At 44.1% G+C, this 21670-nt stretch overlaps 4 protein-coding genes across 4 annotated transcripts; all 4 read right to left on the reverse strand.

Moving 5' to 3' along the window:
* Positions 1-1296: 1296 nt before the first annotated feature.
* Positions 1297-3881, reverse strand: LOC147194568 (kelch-like protein 10). Its single transcript, XM_086129330.1, has 5 exons — positions 3742-3881; positions 3171-3654; positions 2365-2976; positions 1737-1886; positions 1297-1659 (listed from the first exon to the last, which is right to left on the reverse strand). Exons 1-5 carry the CDS (start codon positions 3879-3881, stop codon positions 1297-1299), a joined length of 1749 nt encoding a protein of 582 aa, XP_085985456.1.
* Positions 3882-5241: 1360 nt separating this feature from the next.
* LOC147194569 (kelch-like protein 10) lies at positions 5242-10763 on the reverse strand. The gene is made up of 5 exons (XM_086129320.1): positions 10576-10763; positions 9221-9704; positions 6909-7520; positions 6694-6843; positions 5242-5601 (listed from the first exon to the last, which is right to left on the reverse strand). The coding sequence occupies exons 1-5, from the start codon at positions 10761-10763 to the stop codon at positions 5242-5244; spliced, it is 1794 nt and encodes a 597-aa protein (XP_085985446.1).
* Positions 10764-12190: 1427 nt separating this feature from the next.
* LOC147194570 (kelch-like protein 10) lies at positions 12191-16016 on the reverse strand. Its single transcript, XM_086129212.1, has 5 exons — positions 15865-16016; positions 15296-15776; positions 13272-13883; positions 12719-12868; positions 12191-12621 (listed from the first exon to the last, which is right to left on the reverse strand). Exons 1-5 carry the CDS (start codon positions 16014-16016, stop codon positions 12262-12264), a joined length of 1755 nt encoding a protein of 584 aa, XP_085985338.1. The 3' UTR covers positions 12191-12261.
* Positions 16017-16959: 943 nt separating this feature from the next.
* On the reverse strand, positions 16960-21238 carry LOC147194571 (kelch-like protein 10). Its single transcript, XM_086128911.1, has 5 exons — positions 20963-21238; positions 19900-20383; positions 18425-19036; positions 18198-18347; positions 16960-17514 (listed from the first exon to the last, which is right to left on the reverse strand). Exons 1-5 carry the CDS (start codon positions 21112-21114, stop codon positions 17158-17160), a joined length of 1755 nt encoding a protein of 584 aa, XP_085985037.1. The 5' UTR covers positions 21115-21238; the 3' UTR covers positions 16960-17157.
* Between the last annotated feature and the right edge of the window lie 432 nt (positions 21239-21670).

A 21670-nucleotide genomic window follows, 5' to 3' on the forward strand; every position in this document is an offset into this window, starting at 1 on the left:
TTAGACATCAAATCATATCTCTCCCTGATGCCCAACTCATCATAGTCATACCCGGGGGCCACTGCTAGCCCTTTGGGTGTCCTAAGGTGAAAAGCCAGACAGTGTCCCCCAACACACCTTTTTTCAAGGCCCCAAATTTTTGGGTGATCGGGGTATGGGGTGTTTATGCTGACGGCTTTGGTACATTTTCAGAATTGAGATTACAGATCAGAATTGAATTTCTAAAAACTACAAATGTTCACAACATTGTCACTTGTTCAAATCAAAAAAGCAGTTTCTCATTTCTTGGAACAAGTTGCTAATGCTTTGCCACATCCAAGCAAAGGTTCACGTACAATTCTCTGCTGTTTTTGACATTATTGATTGCTTATGTTTATCCATCCATCCATTTTCTGATCCGCTTATCCTCAAGGGTCGTGGGGCGAGAAAATACATGCTGTATTGTAAATTTCAATTCTGATCTGAGAAATGTACCAAAGCAACTGAGGAAATTACATTCAGATTACCTTAATAACAAATGTTTAAAACAAAACAAAAAAACCCCAACAAAAAAAACACGATTTAATTGTCTGGTCTTTTCTTAGGGTTGATTGATGTGCATTGTTTTGGAATGCTGGAGGAAGCTTTAGCAACCCTAATCCAAATCCAAAACATAATAAATGTGAGGGAGATATGCTAACTAACGTGCACCTTGCTGCTGAGATCGATAGCTTCTTCTGGTGAGGGAAAGTAGAGTTGTTCAAACCTTTCCACATTATTAGTGGAGAAAATGGAAGTTAATTTTGCCCTCTCCCTCCTAGCATGCAAAATGTAATCCTGCAAAATAATCCACATTTTTAATGAATATACCTGTATTCTCACTATATCTGTAACTGTAACAGAATAGTTACATCTTTTTGTATTCTGAATACATAACGGCGGTACATGTATTCCATTATTCCCCCAACCCATTCAACGCATGATACGCACTTGATGTTGACCCCACAGATGATGCCCGCCCCCTCCCGCGCATGACGGTGCCCTGCACCCTATGGGTACTCTGTGAAAAGGGAGCGGCTGCTCTGGTTGTACCTTGAAGTACTTGACTGACATTTTTTTTCCCAAAGACTAATCTTTTGGTAATCCAGCTGTCCATCCAGTCTCATGCCCATTGTTAACCAAATTCTATCATAATTTATTTCAGTAAATTATTAGAATCTTAATCTTGTCAAAATAGTTACTTACACTCCAGGGAAAACTATCAGCGTGTGAGTATTATTTCAGTCATTTGTTAGCACAAAGTCACTGCAGTTTTTTTTAGACTTCATCTTCCATATCAACTGTATCATCCTCCAAGAAGAGCAAAGGCAGGTCATTACGAAGCATCGTATACTGGGCAATGTTGGGCAACCCGGACATCACACAGCAGCTCAGAGCGCTTCGAGAGATCCGCATATCATTGGCCGCAGACCACGTGCCAAGTTTCAGATCGTAGTACTCCACCAGGTTGGTGGTGGAGACACCATTGTAGCCACCAGCCACAAAGAGACGATCCTCCACCACTTCAATGCCAAAGTTGCTCCTGGGGCACTGCATGGGTGGCAGCATGAGCCAGGTGTCTGTCTGAGGGTCGTAGGCCTCAGCGCTAGCCAGGCGGTCATCCCCATCATAGCCTCCAACCTTCAGGAATAAAAGCAAGATTAAAACTTCATTTCCTAATCAAATTCCTTGATTGCTGGTGTCAGCCTTACACTTACTGCGTACACAAGGCCGCCATGCCCGATGACCCCAATGCCACTGCGGCGGCAGCTCATGGGGGCCGTGGCCATCCACTGGTTGGTCTCTGGGCTATAATATTCTGCCGTTTGCAGTGACTCATTTCCATTAAAACCACCGCAAATGTAAACCTGAAACCGAATGGTTATATTAGTGAACTGAAGTAAAAATCAATGACAGAAGTATCCCAACTTTTTCGCCACCAACTGCTCACACTCCAATTCTGGGCAAAAGAGCATCACTCATATTATAAGTGGTTCAAATCTGGTGGCAATCAACCCAAATCTTTGGGTAGTTTGCTGGTGAGGAACCCCTATAGATGACCCTAAAACGGGTACTTTATACCCTGACTTCTCTTGCGTTTTCCTGCATGGATTCTTGACTCTTTGTCTGTCTACTCAAAATAGACGTCATCGTTAAATTTTATATTCCTGTAATAATTGGCTTAGGTGGCTGAATTTTCTAACAATTCCTGTGATTATTCATCAAATCTCAATAGTGATTCAACAAGCCTTGACCAAAACTAGTAGAACCCCTCCCCCTCCCCAAATGGTTGTTTAAAACCAAAACACAATTCCTGCCTCTTCTGGTTAGGGTTGGGTTACCCACCTTGTCATTGAGGGTGGTACAGCTAGCATCGCTCCTCTGTTCTTGCATACTGGCAATAAGAGTCCACTGGTTGGTTTCAGGTGTGTAGTACTCAGCCGTCTCTAGTCTTACACGTCCATCGTGGCCTCCTATTGCGTAAATGCATCCATTTAGCACTGTGACGCTCACATAGCAGCGGCGGAAGTGCATGGGCGCCACTTTATGCCAGGTACGAGTGTTCAGGTCAAAGCGGCTGACAGTGTTGTAGTATTCTGTGCCGTCAAAGCCGCCCAAACAATAGATGGCATTGTTGAGAAAGGCGGCACCGCAGTACGCCCGCGGTTGGTCCATATTGTCCAAAAGGCTGACCCAACTGTTAGCGTGGATGTCATATGCTTCGATGCACTGCGTCGGGTTAACTCCACTCCATCCGCCTATCGCCAGAAGGATGGCGGAAGGCAGGCGGGGACGAGCGACCAGGTTGCAGAATCCAGACACGGAGTTGGCTTTCATGTGACGGATCACTCGAGTGGCGAAACCTACCATGTCCAGACACTTGCTGTTGTTCTGTACCATCTGATTGGTCAGCACGTTGACCGAGATGAACTCCTCACTTGTCAGAGCCAGACGGACCTGCACATTGGACAGAGGACAAGGAGATGATTGGGGTTTAAAGGGGGGTTTCTGGACAGGGTTAGAGCTTAAATTTGGGGTCCAAAGCCATCGGTACTCAAACCCTGAACCTGAAGCAAAGTTCTTACATTTTTAGTGCGTGTAGAGAGACAAAAGGTGCCCCTGATACAAATTAGTGAGCTTCTTCTACTCACCCGCGCTAGCAGCACAGCCAGGTTCCTGCCTCGCTCACGGGGTGCATGCGCAATCCAGTGTAGGATGGCCTGGAACACCGTGTTCTCCTTCTTCACGATCAGGTCATCGCGGTCTAGGATGTCGCACAAGTCCTGCACAGAGAGCCAGCGGAGCTCGTGCGAGGCAGCCACGTCCTCAAAGTGGTAGAGGATGTACTGGTAGGCATCAAGCTGCAACTGGGGAACGTAATAGTTCCTGGTGAACTGCCAGATGCCAACGCAGTTCTCCGGCCTGAGCTGCTCTGTTAGAAACGTGCAGCAGGTTTGAACAATGGCAATCATATTGAACTCATCGGCCGCGATCAACAACTCCTTCACATTGTCCTCCGTCACCGACACAGTGCCGGTGTATGCAAAATCAACAATGAGCCGCATTAAGTGGGCCGCCAGACCATGTATGACATACACCCTCTGGTCTGGGTTGGACCAGCGTAGAAAGAGGGCTCTGAACAACCAGGAGACAGACACACAAGGTCAACTTGAAATGAAAAGGTCCATCATCTTTATCCGTGGACATTTCCCCCCAACTCACCCGAAGTAGGGGCTGCAGTTGCACAGGATGATCTTATGGATGTGGAACTCAGTGTTGTCCACCGCGATGATGGCATCGCTTAGGCCTTTGGTGAGATGCTGCAGTTGGCCACACGCCAACGGACCATCTGAACTCATCATGAAGGTGTTGCCCTGTCTTCATAGTGCGGCTGGGCGTCGGCCCCGGGGACATAGGGGGAGGGGTCATTTGGGAGGTGGGGCGGTGCTGGTAATGGGAGATAGCATCATGGTGGGATTCTGTGTCAAAAGACAACGATGACCACGGTGGCGACCTCATTCGCATCATCAAAGTCCCAATGCTTTCAATTAAGGAAACTCATCACATCATACTTTTGTCCGCATTTTGACTAAATATTCATTGGCCCTCACTGGAGGTTGGAGATAATTTCTACTTATCACAATATATCATTAAATTTGTTTTATTCTCTCAACTCTAGTGAACAGTCTCAGGTGTTTTCTGAAGGGGGATAAGAGTTTCATTGTAGGGTTTCTGATGAGAGTTAGGATTTTGATTGTGTTGTCAAATTTGGGTTTAGAGACCCGGGTAACGTTTTCAACAATAATTAAGGTTTGAGATAAAGTTCAAATTAGTTTTTGGGTTTCAAGTTCAACCTTCAAACTAGTGTTTCAAGCCACTTTAAAGTGGGTTTTTAGTTTCAAAACAAGGGTTGGGGATTCAAACAAAGATCAGGGTTTCAAGATAGTCTGGCTTTCCAGTAAGTTTCAAATTAGGATTTAAAATCTCTGTAAGGGTTCAGAATTTGTGTTTGAAGCTATAGTTAGGGTTTTAAAAAAATGTAGGTATGGATTAGACAATTCAAACAACGGTTAGGGCTCAAATTAGAGGTTGGGTTCCAAGTTATGGTATCAAATAAATGTTTCAAGTGTCACTAAAATTCAAACAGGCACCTGGAATTCAAAGTCAGGTTTCAAGCCTGGGTTAGGTCTTAAACCAAGATTAGTGTTTCAAATTGGGGTTTTGAGTTTGTTGGGGTTTCAAAGGTTTAGTGCTTTTCAAATTAGGATTTCACATCTAGTTTAGGGATAGTTCTAGGATTGGTTTGGGGTTACCGAATTAGGGCTTCATGCAACAAGGGTTAAGGTTACGAGGTTCATGTAATTATCAAGGGTGTTTCAAAGGTGGGTTTTAAAAGATGGATTCAAACCCTCTGTTAGGGTTTCAAACAATGATTAGGGGTTCAAGCCAAAGATGGTCTGAAGTGATTTCATTACAAAAATCTTTATTTGACCGGTGGATGGCAAACTGCACCAAACACCTGACTCTCAATAAAAAGACAAAAATAGAAAACAGATATAATTAAATGCAATCATCATCACCTTTGTTATTGTTGTTTCCTTTTTCATCTCTCATGTTTAGTCATTTAGATATTTTTTCCAATTTATTTCAGGGTCATTTATCAGTTTATTTCAAGGTTTTTCTATCATTCATTTTCAGTTTATTTCAGGTTTTTTCCAGTGTCTACACATCCTCCTCCGTGTCCATGTCATCCTCCAGAAATAGCAGTGGTAGATCATTCCGGAGCATGGCGTAGTGTGCCATGTTGTAGAATCCCGACATCACGCAGCAAGTCAAAGCACTTCGTGACATCAGCATGTCGCACGCTGGAGACCACAGACCTGTGGTGAGGTCGTAGTACTCTACCAGCTTGGTGGTGGAGACCCCGTTGAACCCCCCGGCAACAAAGAGGCGGTCCTCTATGACTTCAATGCCAAAGTTGCTCCGGGGGCAGTCCATGGGGGCCAGGATGATCCAGTTGTTGGTCTGTGGGTTGTAAGCCTCGGCGCTGGTCAGACGAGTTTGACCGTCATAGCCGCCAACCTTGGGGGAAGCACAACTATCATTAACAGACAACACTACGTAATATGTGAACAGATGTGGCATCTGTAACGCTGAAGGCAAGGTCATGGTTTCAAGTTGGGGTTTGAAATTATTATTCCATGCCTGGGTTGGGAAACATGGGTTGTGAATTCAGGTTAAGTTTCTGTACCATTTTTCTTATGGTGTGATGTTGCCAGCCTTGCCATCAAGTCTTTCTCCTTCTCTCAAGGTAGTTTTCAAATTAGATTTTGAGGTTACAAGTTCAAGAAAACACACTCTACATCTTATCCGAGTCTGTGTGAAGCTAAGGCAGATGCAGAAAATTCCTTGTCTCTGGCCACCTCTCCTTAGTCTTTGGACACTGAGACACTTGTTCTGAGGCCATAGTCCCTCTAGTGTGTCCTAAATCTGCCCTAAGGTCCATCTGCCGTGTAGGCATGCTCCGGATCCAAATTGATGCCCTCGCCATCTCTGGATGTAGAGGAACAACTACTCACTTTGAGTTTCTCTCTGATGACCAAATATCTTACCATACCTCTCAGGGTTAGCCAGGACACCTTATCTGAAAGAAATCCTCTTGTACTGGCAACCTTGTTCTTTTGGTTACCAGTGAAATTTCAGAACTATAACCACAGGTAGTAACATACATACAAGTTATTCAGCCTTGGACGACTCATCAACATGACAACCGATATACGTTAACTGCTCCACCCGAGCAATCATCCAGTCGACTAAATTTACCCCAAGAACAATGGCCTTGTAATTGGATCTTCACTTTCGCTGAAGGTCATAGCCTGGAGAAGCCGCCAGGATAACATCGACTGAAAAAAATGCTTTTCTGCAAAAGTTGAATCAAGGAGCGAGACCCTTATTTCAGACTTCCCTTTCTCTGACAACCTCCCCCAGTTACACCACGCTGATGCCAAAATGTTTCCTGATTAATCATGAGACTCTCCCGCCTGTCCAAGGTCTCCCTACCAGTTGGAAATTCTCGATATTCAAAATAGTTGCCCAAGCTAAAGTATCCAAGGATTTTTTTTAAAGTACTTTAAATCATTGTCATTGCCAATCATTGTGTTATGCTTCTCTTACTGCATAAACGTGGTCAGCAAACCCAATGACTCCGATGCCACTACGACGGCTGCTCATCGGGGTCATCATGGTCCACTCGTTGGTGTCAGGACTGTAATACTCTGCCGTTTGCAAAGGCTCGTTTCCATTAAAACCACCGCAAATGTAAATCTGGAAACAAAGGGATGGTCTCATGAATGCAAGTAAGCCTGCATGACAACATTAATGCCACCTACCTTGTCATTGAGGGTGGTGCAGCTGGCGTCACTCCTCAATTCGTGCATGCTGGCGATCAGAGTCCACTGGTTAGTCTCAGGCGTGTAGTACTCAGCCGTCTTTAGTCTCACCCGTCCGTCAGAGCCACCTAGTGCGTAGATGCACCCGTTTAGCACCGTGACACTCACGTAGCATCGACGGGAGTGCATGGGTGCAACTTCCTGCCAGGTACGTGCGTTCAGGTCAAAGCGGCTGACGGTGTTGTAATGTTCCGCGCCGTCAAAACCCCCAAGGCAGTAGACGGCGTCATTGAGAAAGGCAGCACCGCAGTATGCCCGCGGTTGCTCTATGTCCTCGATAAAACTGACCCAGCGGTTGGCATGCACGTCATATGCCTCAATGCACTGCGTTGGGTTGGCACCACTCCAGCCGCCGATCGCCAAAAGGATGCCGGAAGGCAGACGGGGACGGGCCACCAGGTTGCAGTATGCAGACACGGAGTTTGCCACCATGTGGTGGATCACTCGGGTGGCGAAGTCAACCATGTCCAAGCACTTGTTGTTACTCTGCACCAGCTGATTGGATAACACGTTCATAGTGATGTACTCCTCACTGGTCAGAGCCAGGCGGACCTACACAGTAGACAGACTGATATTTAAGATATTAGGGGACCCATTTTGTCCAATAGGTATCAGACCTCATTGAACACTGCTGAACCATAGTTGTACTTGCTCGATCAGTGGTCCTCAGCCCCTGATCCATTTGGTACCAGGATGCAGCGTGACAGACCCCCCCAGCCCCCCAAATAAGCGCCGCATGTGCGTCAACCACCCAACCCCGTTGAGTACCTTCTGAGGGGCAATATTAGTAGGGCTGGGTGATTATGATTGACAATCATGGTATGTGATTAGCTCTGAGCTGTGTTCACACTCAATCAGAAATGGGGAAATGAGTCCAGTTTTTCTTTCTAACTTCGGTTTTGCAAGTTGAAATAAACAGAACAGGCCAATGATGCAGCTAAATGCTTAGTTGATGGGCAGGCATGACTTGACATAATCTTCTGGAAATCAGCCTATTTTGACCAGAGTTCCTTACCAAAGCTTGTCTGGCAGTTATCTCCAGAGCGACGTGGAGTAAATGAAGCCGTTGTGCAAGGTATGTAGTCAAAAACAATGCAATGCATCAAACCTGCTGAATCATTTCAACAAGCAGAACCCAAGTGATGAAGTGAAAATGTGAGGGGAGTTTTCACAGCCTGCCCACGTAAACATGAGCAGTTTAGCTGCTACCTAATAGCTGTTCAGCCACCAGACCAAAGCAGCAATCGTGTTAGCCATTGATCATGCACATTTGCAAATAGCAATGATTTTAACACCGCATGTAGGATCATAATGTAAAAATCATTAACATTTTCAGGTGTTCATTATTCCTTAGGTCAATTTTTAGTCATTCACTGCAATTCTTTGTAATGTTGTACTTTTGTTGAACAGAATAAAAATGAATGAAAAATGCATCTGAATCATCTTTAGTTTTCAGTGCCAATGCCTTAAAATTGGCAATTTAAAAAGCAATAATGCAATCTTGGTTGGGGATTATTGATCCAGTAATGCAAAAAAAGTTGTAATTGAGGCAACAAATGTTTTTTGGGTTGTTGAAAACTTTCACCTTAAATCCAAAAGGCTTCATCACACCATTTTGGGTGTGGAGGGACTCTATTTATGTGTATGGTGGGGTGGTCACGTTGTTGATGTAGTGTGGCTGGTGAAATTAGTTTCACCAGCTGGTGGAAAAGCAACTCAGTCATGGTCATTTTTCCTATGAAGTGAGACAATTTGGGCGGCGGGAGAAATGTCAGGATATTGTTGTCAGCAGAGCATAAGTGAGCGCTTTTGTAGTTAGAGACAGATTACTTGTTTCATGCCTCTTTGAAACCACAATTTGGGCCAGACAACTGAAGCTACAGCAATGTTCTGAAATTCTGGCCAAAGACAAGTGGGGCTACAGTAATGTTCATACATCCCTTCCTCAAAGATTGTCTCACCCCACGGGTTAAGTGGCCACTAACATAGCATTTTATCACCAGACAGGTCAATGCCTGATTGTTATACAAATCGGTCATACACCAGCAACAACAACAACCCTCAGGGAAACTCTCAAACTAAAATTTATAAATGAACGAGGCCTTTTTGATTTAGACGTGTCTTCAACAAGAAGAGTTCAGTTCGATTAGACTTATAAGGACTTTGTCATGACCTGCATGACTGAAAATGTACAAAGGCAATTGATGCAGAAATACCTCTAGGTCCCTCAACAACTTCCCAGGTTGACTTACTTTTGCTAGGAGCACGGCCAGGTTCCTGCCTCGCTCCCTTGGCTTGTGTGCAATCCACTGCAGGATGGCCTCATAAACTGTGTTCTCCTTCTTCACAATCAGGTCGTCCCTGTCCAGAATGTCGCAGAATTCCTGCATAGTAAATTGTGGCAGTTCCTCAGAGGCTGCAACGTCCTCAAAGTGGTAAAGAATGTACTGATAGGCACTAATCTGCAGCTCCGGCGTGTGGCAGTTTTTGGTGAACTGCCAGATGCCGATGCAGTTTTCGGGACAAAGCTGCTCTGCCAGGAATACGCAGCAGGATTGGACAATGGTTGTCATCACAAATTTATCAGCAGCAATCAGCAAGTCCTTGACGTTGTCCTCTGTCACCAACACGAAGTTGGTGTACGCGAACTCGATGAAGAGTTGCATGATGTGAGGTGTAACACCTTGTATGACATAGACCCTCTGATCTGGGGTGGACCATCGAAGAAAGAGGGCCCTGAACACCAGAATAGAAAGAGGTAGTGAACCAACATTTAGCAGCCAAGTGAACAATACTACCGGTATCTATTTTTTGATGTTCATTGATTGATTGAAATCTTCGGGACTAATGGTATCTATCAAAAGCTGACCTCATTTTGTGTCGGGTGCACGGCCCACTCCACCCATTTTTCACAATTTTCTCATACGCGGGGTGTCCTCCTGGAGTTTAGTTTGGTGAAGAGCTTTGCGATGGCTCGCTATTTTGCTAACGCTTTCGGTGCTAATGTTAGCTGTAGCTGTACTCGCTACTGGGTGCTTTACATTGATTGATATGGTAGGCTAAACTTGAGCTGCTTCGGTGGTAAGCAAACTCCTTACAAATTCGGCACACCTTTATCAATAGTGCCGTCGGGGCGATTTTTTGAATGTAAAGTTTCCATTCATTGGACCGAGAACTCTCACATGTGCCTCCATTTTCACCTCTCCTTTCCTCTCAACATTGCTGGCCCGCCCAACTCCAATGGGAGCCTATCAGTTTATGCTAAACAAGCCGAAACATAATGACAGCCAATCAATGTCCGCTTCAGGCTGTGAACCGACTGGCCTTTATTTCCCCGCCCTCAACAACTCTTAACACAGGAAGCCAACACATAAAAAGGGACATTATAAAAAGGCAACCCACGTACAGAAACAAAAAAAATTTAAATTAAAATTTAGATTAACACGATTAAAAAGCATAATGTACTAAATATGACTGAAATTAATTATTCGCAATTTACGCGATAATTTGACACCTCTACTTACACTAGTCATTTCTGTACTTTTAAATCAGGACAGAGTACTTTAACAATTTCTGAATGCAAGCAATTAAAAATAGATCTACTTACTCAAAATATGGGCTGCAGTTGCATAGGATGATCTTATGGATGAGAAACTCATCATTGTGAACCTTGAGCACCGCATCACTAAGTCCTCCGGTCAGACGCAGTTCATTGTACACAGAGCCAGATTTGTATGGAATTTTACCATCATAACTCATCTTGAATTCGTTGCCATTTCTTAACACTTTTGGCATCTGTAGACCAGTCTCAGCAGAATTAACATAAGTCAGTAGGGGACCTGAGGAGGGGGCAGGCATGTAAGAGGGATGGGAAGATTGATGGGGTTCTGGCATTACATCATCGTGGGTGGCATTCTGTGTCAAAAGCCGTCAGCGGCGACATCATCCGCGTCATCAAAGCACCGCTACTTTACTCTCAAGAAATACATCATCTTTCCTCCATTTTACACATTGAATTTGTTTCACATTTATTGACCAGGGCGGCCTGGTAGTCAAGTGGTTAGCTCATCAACCTTGCAGTGCAGAGGTACTGGGTTTGATTCCAGCTCTGGCCTTCCTGTGTGGGGTTTGCATGTTGTCCCCGTGCCTGCGTGGGTTTTCTCTGGGCACTCCGGTTTCCTCCCACATTCCAAAAACATGCATGACAGGAAGATTGAACACTCTAATTTGTCCTTAGGTGTGAGTGTGAGCACGGATGGTTGTTTGTCTATGTGTGCCCTGCGATTGGCTGGCAACCGGTTCAGAGTGTCCCCCGTCTAATGCCCGAAGACAGCTGGGATTCGGCTCCAGCACGGCCCGCGTGTGGATAAATCGGTTCAGAAAAGGGATGGATGGATGGATTTATTGACCGCTGGTAGTCCATTATATATATGCCATATATTCTATATATATATATATATATATATATATATATATATATGTATATATTTGAATATATGTATATATTTGAATATGCCACTGACACAATACACCTCCAAGGTATCATAGAAAAATTTACTTGTGGAACAGTTCACATCTTCTATAATCAGTTCAGAGTCTGGTCCCTGATCCTTCACATATTGGCAATGTTGAAGCAGGGAGGGTCTCCAAAGGTTTATCCCAAAGATGTCAGAGGGCTTGCGGACAAGGGGTCTGTCTTTGTCCGCATGGATTTAACACTGCAAATGAATCACAAGATGAACTCCAAATCCAGGCCAGTTCACCAGATTTCCAAACAAGAACTTTAGTAGTTTGGAGTCCAAACCCATTTTTGGGATTGGACTCCTACCCTCATAACACAAGAGACGTCACAGAGACTCATTTAAACTTTTCCTGTAGCTCTATCAACAAATAATGGAGATCATGAATTCTTCATGCAGTATTTTTATAAAGTCTGTACAGTTCCACAAACATGATCATCCGTGTGTTGTTATTGGAGTCAAGGATGGTATACATGTTTCTCGATGACCAATACACATAAATCGACAGCAGCCTATCATGGGAGACATGATGATTGGAGAGCAAAAGATTGGACAGAAATGTAAAAGTCTTCTGCGGAGGATGATCGCTCATCTACCCCTATCCCTGACATTGTCCATTATCTCATACAACTTCAAAACTAAGATTAGAGAAAAAAATAGCAACAGTGTGAAGCAAATCAAAATAACAATGTCTATCAAAAATTGCAGATACTTTCATTTTTATTTGTTTCTGGTTTCTATCAAACTTGCCGAGGTTGGCATCTCTCCAGGTTCTAGAAATCATCCTCCATTTCCAAATCATTCTCCAAGGGGAGCAAGGGAAACATCTTACGCTGCATTGCGTAGTGAGTCACATTATGAAATCCGGACATCACACAGCAAGTCAAGGCATTTCGTGAGATCCTCATTTCGCTGGCCGAAGACCACAGACCAGTGGTGAGGTCATAGTACTCCACTTGCTTAGTGGTGGAGACTCCACTATAACCACCGACTACAAAGAGGCGATCTTCCACCACTCCGATGCCAAAGTTGCTTCGGGGGCATTGCATGGAGGGCATCAAGATCCAGTTGTTGGTTTGTGGGTTGTAGGCCTCAGCGCTAGCCAGGCGGTCGTCACCATCATATCCGCCGACCTTCACAAGGGAAAGGCAAGAATTTCAAATGGTTTGCAAGAATTTCAAATGGTTTCAAAATAGAAGGGAGAGCTACGATTCATGAAGCTACACTTACTGCATAAACATGGTCAGCATAGCCAATGACTCCGATGCCACTACGACGGCTGTTCATGGGGGCCATCACTGTCCAATCGTTGGTCTCTGGGTTGTAATATTCTGCTGTTCGTAAGAACTCATTTCCGTTAAAACCTCCACAAATATACACCTGAAACCAAACGGGAGATTACGGATGAATTGAAGCAGAGGTGAGCAAACCTTTTGAGTCCATGATTCTTTACAGGGAAGGATTAGTTGTTTGTTTGTTTTTTAATTTCCAAGGAGCCCTCATACATACAACAGGTAACATATGCTCTGGTCATTCACTGTTTTTGTGCTCAGACCAAAGCTGTGCGTAATATAAAATATTGCTAAGCCACCATAATTTTAGCTTCAGAAATTTCACCTGAAACCTGAAATATTCATATTTTTAAAAATATGAATATTAAAATGTGTTTTTATATTATACAACAGATAATTACAAATTTTATGGAGCCAGGTCCTCTGCCTCACAGGGGACCTCCCTGGGGAACCCAGTTTGAGAACAACAAACATTGGTAATCTCTGCCTACCTTGTCATTGAGGGTTGTGCAGCTGGCATTGCTCCTGTGTTCGTGCATGCTTGCAATAAGAGTCCATTGGTTGGTCTCAGGCGCATAGCACTCTGCTGTCTTGAGTCGTAATCGTCCGTCATAACCTCCTACTGCATAGATGGAGCCCTTTAGAACTGTCACACTCACGTAGCATCGACGAGAATGCATGGGTGCCACTTCCTGCCAGGTGTGCGTTTTCAGGTCTAACCGGCTGACGGTATTGTAGTGTTCTGCCCCGTCAAATCCTCCCACGCAGTAGATGGAGTCATGGAAGAAGACGGCACCACAGTACGCTCGGGGCTGTTGCATGTGTTCCACCAAATATTCCCAACAATCAGCTTGCACATCGTACGCCTCGATAAGGTGCGTCGGATTGGCATCGCTCCAGCCACCTATTGCCAAAAGGATGGCAGAAGGCAGGCGAGGTCGGGCCACCAGGTTGGAATACCCAGACACGGATTTGGTTTTCATGTATTGCATCACTCGGGTGGCAAATATGACCATCTCCAGGCATTTTGTGCTACTCTGTACGAGTTGATTGGTCAACACGTTGATGGTGATGAACTCCTGACTAGTCAGAGCTAGACGGACCTACAGGGCAGTAGGAAGTGAAAGAAACATATTACCGTGTGAATGTGTAGAACAGTGGTTCTTAACCTTATTAGAGATACCGAACCAACCGAACCCTTCATTCCTGAAAAATAAAAATTCAAGAAGTGTTCCTTCAGTTTTGCTGGTGCAAGATGAGAGTTGCTCAACTTGGCATGATAAATGATGCAGATAGGATGCTGAGTCCCATCACGTTCCGTGATGCATGTGAATCCATGTGGTACATATTCGTCCGACCACTTAGGGGGTTTTTTTTTTTTTTTTTTTTTTGCTCGACATAGCATGTATCAAAACATTCTAAAAAAAAAAAATCACACGACGTACTATCACTACAGTCACACATTGACGACTGAGCGAACTAAATTCCCCGCAGTACTGATTGGGCAAGCAATGTAATGTGATGTGATCATCTGCAGCCAGTGATGGCCAAGCAGGCGTGTCATAACTAATTGACATGCTGAGTCGGGTGTATCTTAACCTCCACATTCACCGAACCTCTGGGGTTCAATCGAACCCAGGTTAAGAACCACTGGTTTAGACCAAGGGTGTATGAAGTACAGCCATTTTCAGCATGCTGTCCATTTGGGTGAGGGGCAAATACTAGAACAATATATGTACTATAGTACAACTCCTTCCATCATAGGTTGTGGGTTTGCTGTTCCAATGTTTGTCTTTTTTTCACCGCTTGACGGCATTTTGCTGCGTTATTTTGAGTTTTAAGTGCTTGCAATGCTTTAATGACATGCCTAAAGTGTATTTTGAGAGCTCAGATTTCACTTATTGCAGGAGTGCTCTCGAACATAACCCGCTTCAATGGAAGGGGATTTACTGTACAGTATTTGCTTTTACACTGGGTTGCAAAACAGGTTAAGAGTTTATTCTCATCTAACACATTAAGTAAATGGAGTTGTCAAGAACTTTCATTGGGTTCGACAGCCAACTAGTAGTGCACCGAATGATCTTATAATTAAAGTAGAGCACACCATTACATGGATCTTAAACTGGATAATAGGAATATGAAATAAATGCTCAAATGGCTTACCACGCTTGACTAATATTTCTAACACTGCCAATAACACTATTACTATCAGCAAATGCAGTAAATCACAATTGTTGGCTCCATGTCAGGGTCAGCTTAGAACAGATTGCGCTTGTTTTGATTCTGAATGTGGAAGTGAGATTTTGCCACTGCTCAGTTCAAGGGCAGATCAGTTTGAGAGGGAAACAGCCCCTAATTTTCAATGTAAAACCTCTGTGATGATCAAATATTTTTTTCTGCAGTTTCTCTGCAGCTCTTACTAAATGCACCGACCACGGCCAGGTGGTTGGGGACAGGTGTGCTAAAGCACCTCTTTTGTGTTGCAGTTCTAGACCGTATGTGGATGTTGACTTACTTTGGCCAGAAGTGCTTGCATGTTTTTGCCTCGCTCCACAGGAGCATGTGCGATCCAATGAAGGATGGCATCGTAAACAGTATTCTCCTTCACGATCAGGTCATCTCTGTCCAGGAGGTTACAGAACTCCTGCATGGAGAGTTGCTGCAACTCATTTGAGCTTGCGACAGCCTCAAAGTGGTACAGGATATAGTGGTAGGCATTGAGCTGCAGTTCTGGGGTGTTGCAATTTTTACTGAGCTGCCAGATGCTGATGCAATTCTCTGGGCAGAGTTTCTCTGTTAGAAATGCAGAACAGGTCTGAATGATGCCTGTTATAGTGAACTTATCAGCTGCTATCAACAAATCCGTGACATTCTCCTCTGACACAGACATAGAGCCAGTGTATACAAAGTCAATGAGAAGTTGCATTAAGGTTGGCGTCAGACCCTGTATGACATAGAACTTCTGGTTTGGGGTTGAGTGATGCTGGAAAAGTTCTCTAAATATCAGAAACAGAGATTATATTCAACATGTTTTCAATTTGGGGGACTCGTGGTATTGCATTCTCCGACCATAGATCAACTCACAAAAAGTACAGGCTGCTGTTGCAAAGGACTATCTTGTGGATGTGAAACTCAACTTTGTCAACTACGATGACAGCATCAATGAGTTTTCTTCTCAGACGCAGTTCATTGTACACAGAGCCAGACTTGTATGATAATGCATCATTGCTACTCATCTTGAATACATTGCCATTTCTTGTAACAGCTTCGGCTTCTGCTCAATCGCTGCAGGAGTCTAGAAGGACCTCCATAATAACATCATGGTGGCACTCTGAGTCAAAAAGCCACCATCGACATCGGCAGTGACATCATCCGCATCATAAAAGCTGCAGTACTTTAATTGTAAAGAAAACAGTGGTGGGTTTGGAATAGCACAGGGGAGGCTTTTCAACAGGGTCTGTCTGAACACTGAACGACTTTGAAGACCTGGAAAGAATCAGGTTTTCTGCTGTTGAAACTGCAGACGCATACCAGCTGACAAAGTTTGACCTCTGTCAGGGTGACACCAAAAGGGGAAGCTGGACACTGCTTGCTATGTTTTGCACAACAACAGAAGAGCTGCTGACCTTGATTCTGGACATTGCATTGCTTGTAATAGAAACTCCTACACAAATTGATGCTGGGAATACATTGAGGAAAAATATACAAAAACAGATGATGATGGAGGGATGCAGGTTTTCAAAAGGTGTTGCCTGGTTTGAAAGGAGATTGTGGATCAGGTTTCTTCCCCCAGAGTAGCCTTATTTGAATTATTCTTGCTTTTAAACAATGGACAATGAAATTCTGGGTTCTTCCTTTGAAATGAATTGAAATCTTATCAATCATTTTAATAAAGGGAAAAACCATCACAAAATGTGGTCATATGAATATAAGAGACCATTCATAAATAATTGGATTTTATAATGTGTAATCAAGCCAAAGGTCACACAGATAATATGTAGCTTCATTAAGAGGAGGGTCCGAGTGACATGACAATTTCCGGCTGTTTGTCCCATTTGTTCAATGGTTGAAAATGCATCAGTGGCTGTAGCTTTACTTTTTTTCAAAGTTCATTTGAGCAGAGGTGTAAACGACGCTTGCTTGTGACTGGAAAAAAAAACTAAATTTGGGACACTCGTAACACATGGTAACACAGTAATTTATTGACTCCCTGGATGGCATTTTGCATCAATTCATTAGTGTCCATATCTAAAAAAACGGAAGAAAAACATGGTTCAACACAAGTTTCAAGGTTGTTTATGTCTTGTAGTTTCTCTCTTGTACTGAAGCAGTTTTACAGTTTCTTTCACTTTTCAGCATAATGCTTCTGAGTCTGGCTTAGTCCTCAATAGTCAGCATTTCCTCTTCCAAGCTTAGCAAAGGTAGATCGTTACGGAGCATAGCATATTGGGCTATGTTGCGAAGTCCAGACATCACACAGCAAGTCAACCCGCTTCGAGAGACCCCCATGTCACTGGCTGGAGACCATAGACCGGTGGTGAGGTCGTAGAACTCCACCAGCTTGGTTGGGGAGACGCCGTTGTAACCCCCGGCAACAATGAGGCGATCCTCAACAACTTCTATGCCGAAGTTGCTTCTGGGGGATTCCATTGGGGGCAGGACGATCCAGTTGTTAGTAAGGGGGTTGTAGGCCTCTGCACTGGCTAGACGGATGTCACCATCATAACCTCCAACCTTCAAAAGCACAATTAAGAGAGGAGACATTTTTTTAACAGCAAAGCCACTCATCAGGTGTTTTGTAGAGTTACAGCATGGTGACCCCGAACCATTTGTACAACTCTGTAACACGCTAAGTAGCCAGTTGGTGCAAAAGTCCTGGCTAATTAAAAAGTAATAATTGGTGTCAAATAAGTATGTTTAAGTCATACATTTAGAACTGCTGAAAGGTCTTTCCATGTCAGGGAGTAGCTAGGTTTAAAACTGGCACCGTTAGTTTTTATGGCATGCGTACGTTCTTTTTGAGAAATCAAATTGTAAACCACTTCATTGTAAGTGGAATGTAAGATGACTTTGAAATTATATTAAAACTTTGTGGGATCATAATTGGTGCCAGTTAACGTTGAACAATTAATGTAGGCAATTCTGTATTTTTCTAAGGATGTGGGTGTTTTTGCTATTCACTGCAGTTTAGTGTAGGGTTGCAGTATTCCTGTCGAGGGCCTCTACACGGCATGTGGATGTCTCCCACCTCCAACACATCTAATTCAAATGATCAAGATCCTTATCAGACTTCTCAGAGGTTGTTGATGAGCTGATCATTTGAATCAAGTGGGAGACATCTCAAACATGCTGGATGGAGGCCCTCGAGGACAGGGGTTGAACAACCCTTGTTTACTGTATTATGATATGCTACTTACTGCATAAACATAGTCAGCATAACCAATGACTCCGGTGCCGCTGCGACGGCTGCTCATGGGGGGCATCACTGTCCACTCATCAGTCTCTGGGCTATAATATTCTGCTGTTTGCAAGAACTCATTTCCATTAAAACCGCCACAAATGTACACCTGGAACCACATGAAGGTGACTAGCCGATTAAAGCAAGGTCAGCAAAACACAAATGCACCTTACTGAGCTCAGTTACCTTGTCATTTAAGGTGGTGCAGCTTGCATCACTCCTCAATTCGTGCATGCTGGCGATAAGAGTCCACTGATTTGTCTCTGGCCTGTAGTACTCCGCTGACTTTAGTCTTACACGTCCGTCATGGCCTCCGATCGCATAGATGCACCCATTAAGCACTGTGACGCTTACATAGCATCGGCGAAAGTGCATGGGGGCCACTTCCCGCCAGGTGCGCGTGTTGAGGTCAAAGCGGCTGACAGTGTTGTAGTGTTCCGCCCCATCGAAGCCCCCCAGACAGTAGATGGAGTCATTCAGAAAGACAGCCCCGCAGTACGAACGGGGTTGATCCATGTCATCTACCAGGTAGCCCCAGCAGTTGGTGTGCACGTCGTAAGCCTCGATACGGTGTGCTGAGTTTCGGCCATTGCGACCACCGATGGCCATCAGGATGGTGGAAGGCAGGCGAGGACGGGCAACTAGGTTGCAAAATCCAGACACGGAGTTGGCGGTCATGTGACTTATAATTTTGATTGCGAAAGCCACCATCTCCAGGCATTCGTTGCTGCTCTGCACCAGCTGATTGGTCAGCACGTTGATGGTGATGAACTCCTGACTGGTCAGAGCCAGACGGACCTACAAGTCATAAGACACTAGTATATGTGATTCATTGGGGAATTGGGTACCATTTTTGTTAGTGTTTTTGACAGTTCGGGAACCAAGTTGTAGGTATGATGCTTGTTCAGTTGAGCCCCAAGACACGGAGGTATTGAAACCGAAATGAGACCAAGATTTTCAGGGGTTAATATTAAACCAAGACTAAAATCGTAGCTGATTGAGACAAGTACAAACTAAGACCAAAGCAGGGTGAGTCCAGCCCAAAGGTTGTGGTTGCAATTGAATGAAACCAAGGTAATTGCAGGTTGAGACAAAATGAAGACTAAGATATTGAGGAGTTGAGAACGTGTTGACTAAAAACAAAGCAGGTAGAGACAATGACAAGACCCAAGATTTTCATGGGGTTGAGGCCAAACTGAGACCAAACCAGTGAGACTCACTCAAGATCAAGAAGGGATTGAGTTTGAGATGAGACTAAGACCAAATGTAAGTTGAGATCACATTGAGAACCAATCCAGGTTTGGACTCATACAAATCTACAAACACAGACAACTAATTTTGGGGTGGTTTTGATTGATTTTCAATTGCAGCTGTAAATTTATCCAGTTCATAGGTAACGTCTTGCTGTATCTGACATTTTAGTGTTGACTAGGTCTTAATTGGTCCCTTATGTCTTAGTCCACAAGACCAAATAAAAATGTGATTGAGATGAGATCTTGAGACCTTTGGACTGGCCTTATGTCCAAGACCGACCCTCATGTACTTACAATCCTTATAAGGACATCAGGTTACTTTTCATTGACAGGCCTCATGAAAACAAAATGTTTTGCGGATTGCAACCACACCACACTCCCAACATGATATCAAAGGGGTTGACTTACTTTTGCAAGGAGCACAGCCACATTTTCTTCTCGTTCTTGAGGGGCATGTGCTATCCACTGGAGTATGGCATCGTAAACCGTGTTTTCCTTTTTCACAATCAGGTCATCCCGGTCGAGGATGTCACAGAAGTCCTGCATGGGGAGTTGCCACAACTCATCCGACATCGCAACCTCCTCAAAATGGTACAGGATGTACTGGTGGGCATTGTCCTCCAGCTCTGGAGTGTGGCAGTTCTTTGTGAACTGCCAGATCCCGATGCAGTTCTCCGGGCAGAGCCGTTCTTTTAGAAATGTGCAGCAGGATCGAACGATGCCAATGACGTTGAACTTATCGGCCGCAATCAATAAGTCCTGTACGTTCTCCTCTGTCACAGACACGGACCTGGTATATGCGAAGTCAATGAATAGCTGCATAAAGGGAGCCGTCAGACCATGTACGGTGTAGACCCTCTGGTCTGGGGAGGACCAACGTAGAAAGAGGGCTCTGAAAAGGACAGAGAACATGATATTTTAGTGGGAGCAAGTCACATATGCTCAAGTCATAAGTTAAGTCTGAAGTTACAAAGGCAAAACTCGAAGCGATTAAGTCGAGTCCCAAATAAACTTAAAGCAAGTCACGTCGAGTCATTTCTTGGGTAAAGAAAGTCAATTCAAGTACTACGATCTCAGTCACAGCTTGTTTATTTACACATTGGCCGCGGCAGTAGGCTAAATTATAATTGTCTTTAGTTACACATTTGGAGTTGAGTACAATTTTAAGGGTTCTCAAACCACTATTGTCTGGTTCTTTACTGTCACTTATTGAAAACAAGTGTGATAATCTTCAGATCTCTCTCCATAATGCTTCCTCCATGAGGTGCCACCTGAACTCTGCATCATAGCATACTGATGGGTCGCCAGATTTGCATGCACTACACAAGTGCAGATTTCCAAACTGGCAAGGCTTGTCAAGTTTCAGCCAAGCAATCAGTATTATTGGTGACTTCAGTCTGACCCTAGGCAAGTCATGTGATGCAAATCCCCTACCTCTGGTCAACAATAACGTGAGATGAGAGCAACTCACCCAAAATATGGGCTGCAGTTGCACAGGATGATCTTATGGATGTGAAACTCGTCTTGATCGACCGTAATGACGGCGTCACTCAGTTCTCTCGTTACGCGTAGTTGGTTGTACACGGAGCCAGACTTGTATAACAACTGTCCATCGTAACTCATCTTGAATTTGTTGCCATGTCTTCAACGCTTTCGACTTCTGCCGAAGCCTCAGCGGAAGTCGCATAGTAAAGCGTAGAATGCTGTAGGCAGGGGGAGACTTCTGCATTTACACCATGTTGGCCATCTGCGGTGACATCATCCACATCATCAAGGCCTCTGTGCTTTGCATTTAAAGCAAGCATCACTGGCTTCAACTATAAAAAGCCCAATGATACAATATTTCTAATACCATAATAACCATATCCAATATTCAGTCTCACACCAAAGACATTAGACACCCCCAAAAAGTGAGTTATGAAGAATTTGGTTTGCCAGAGTTGCCACCTTAAGTGTAGACATGAAAAGACAGGGTCTCTAAATTTGGTGTTGGAATAAGATATTTCAAGCCAAACAGTGTGGAAACTGTAGACTCCAAAACTTTAACCTCCGTAAATATTAAACATCTGTAAATATTAAATTTCCAATCCCATATATACCTTGTTCTGTATCAGTCTTACGATAATAGTCGTCCCACCAAAAAGTAAGTTAAGAATATCATAATTTGGCTTGCCACCCA

The sequence above is a fragment of the Hippocampus guttulatus genome, chromosome 14, assembly GCF_054856545.1.
Source record: "Hippocampus guttulatus isolate MCC_2025c chromosome 14, RoL_Hgut_1.0, whole genome shotgun sequence".
Classification (NCBI taxonomy): Eukaryota; Metazoa; Chordata; class Actinopteri; order Syngnathiformes; family Syngnathidae; genus Hippocampus; species Hippocampus guttulatus.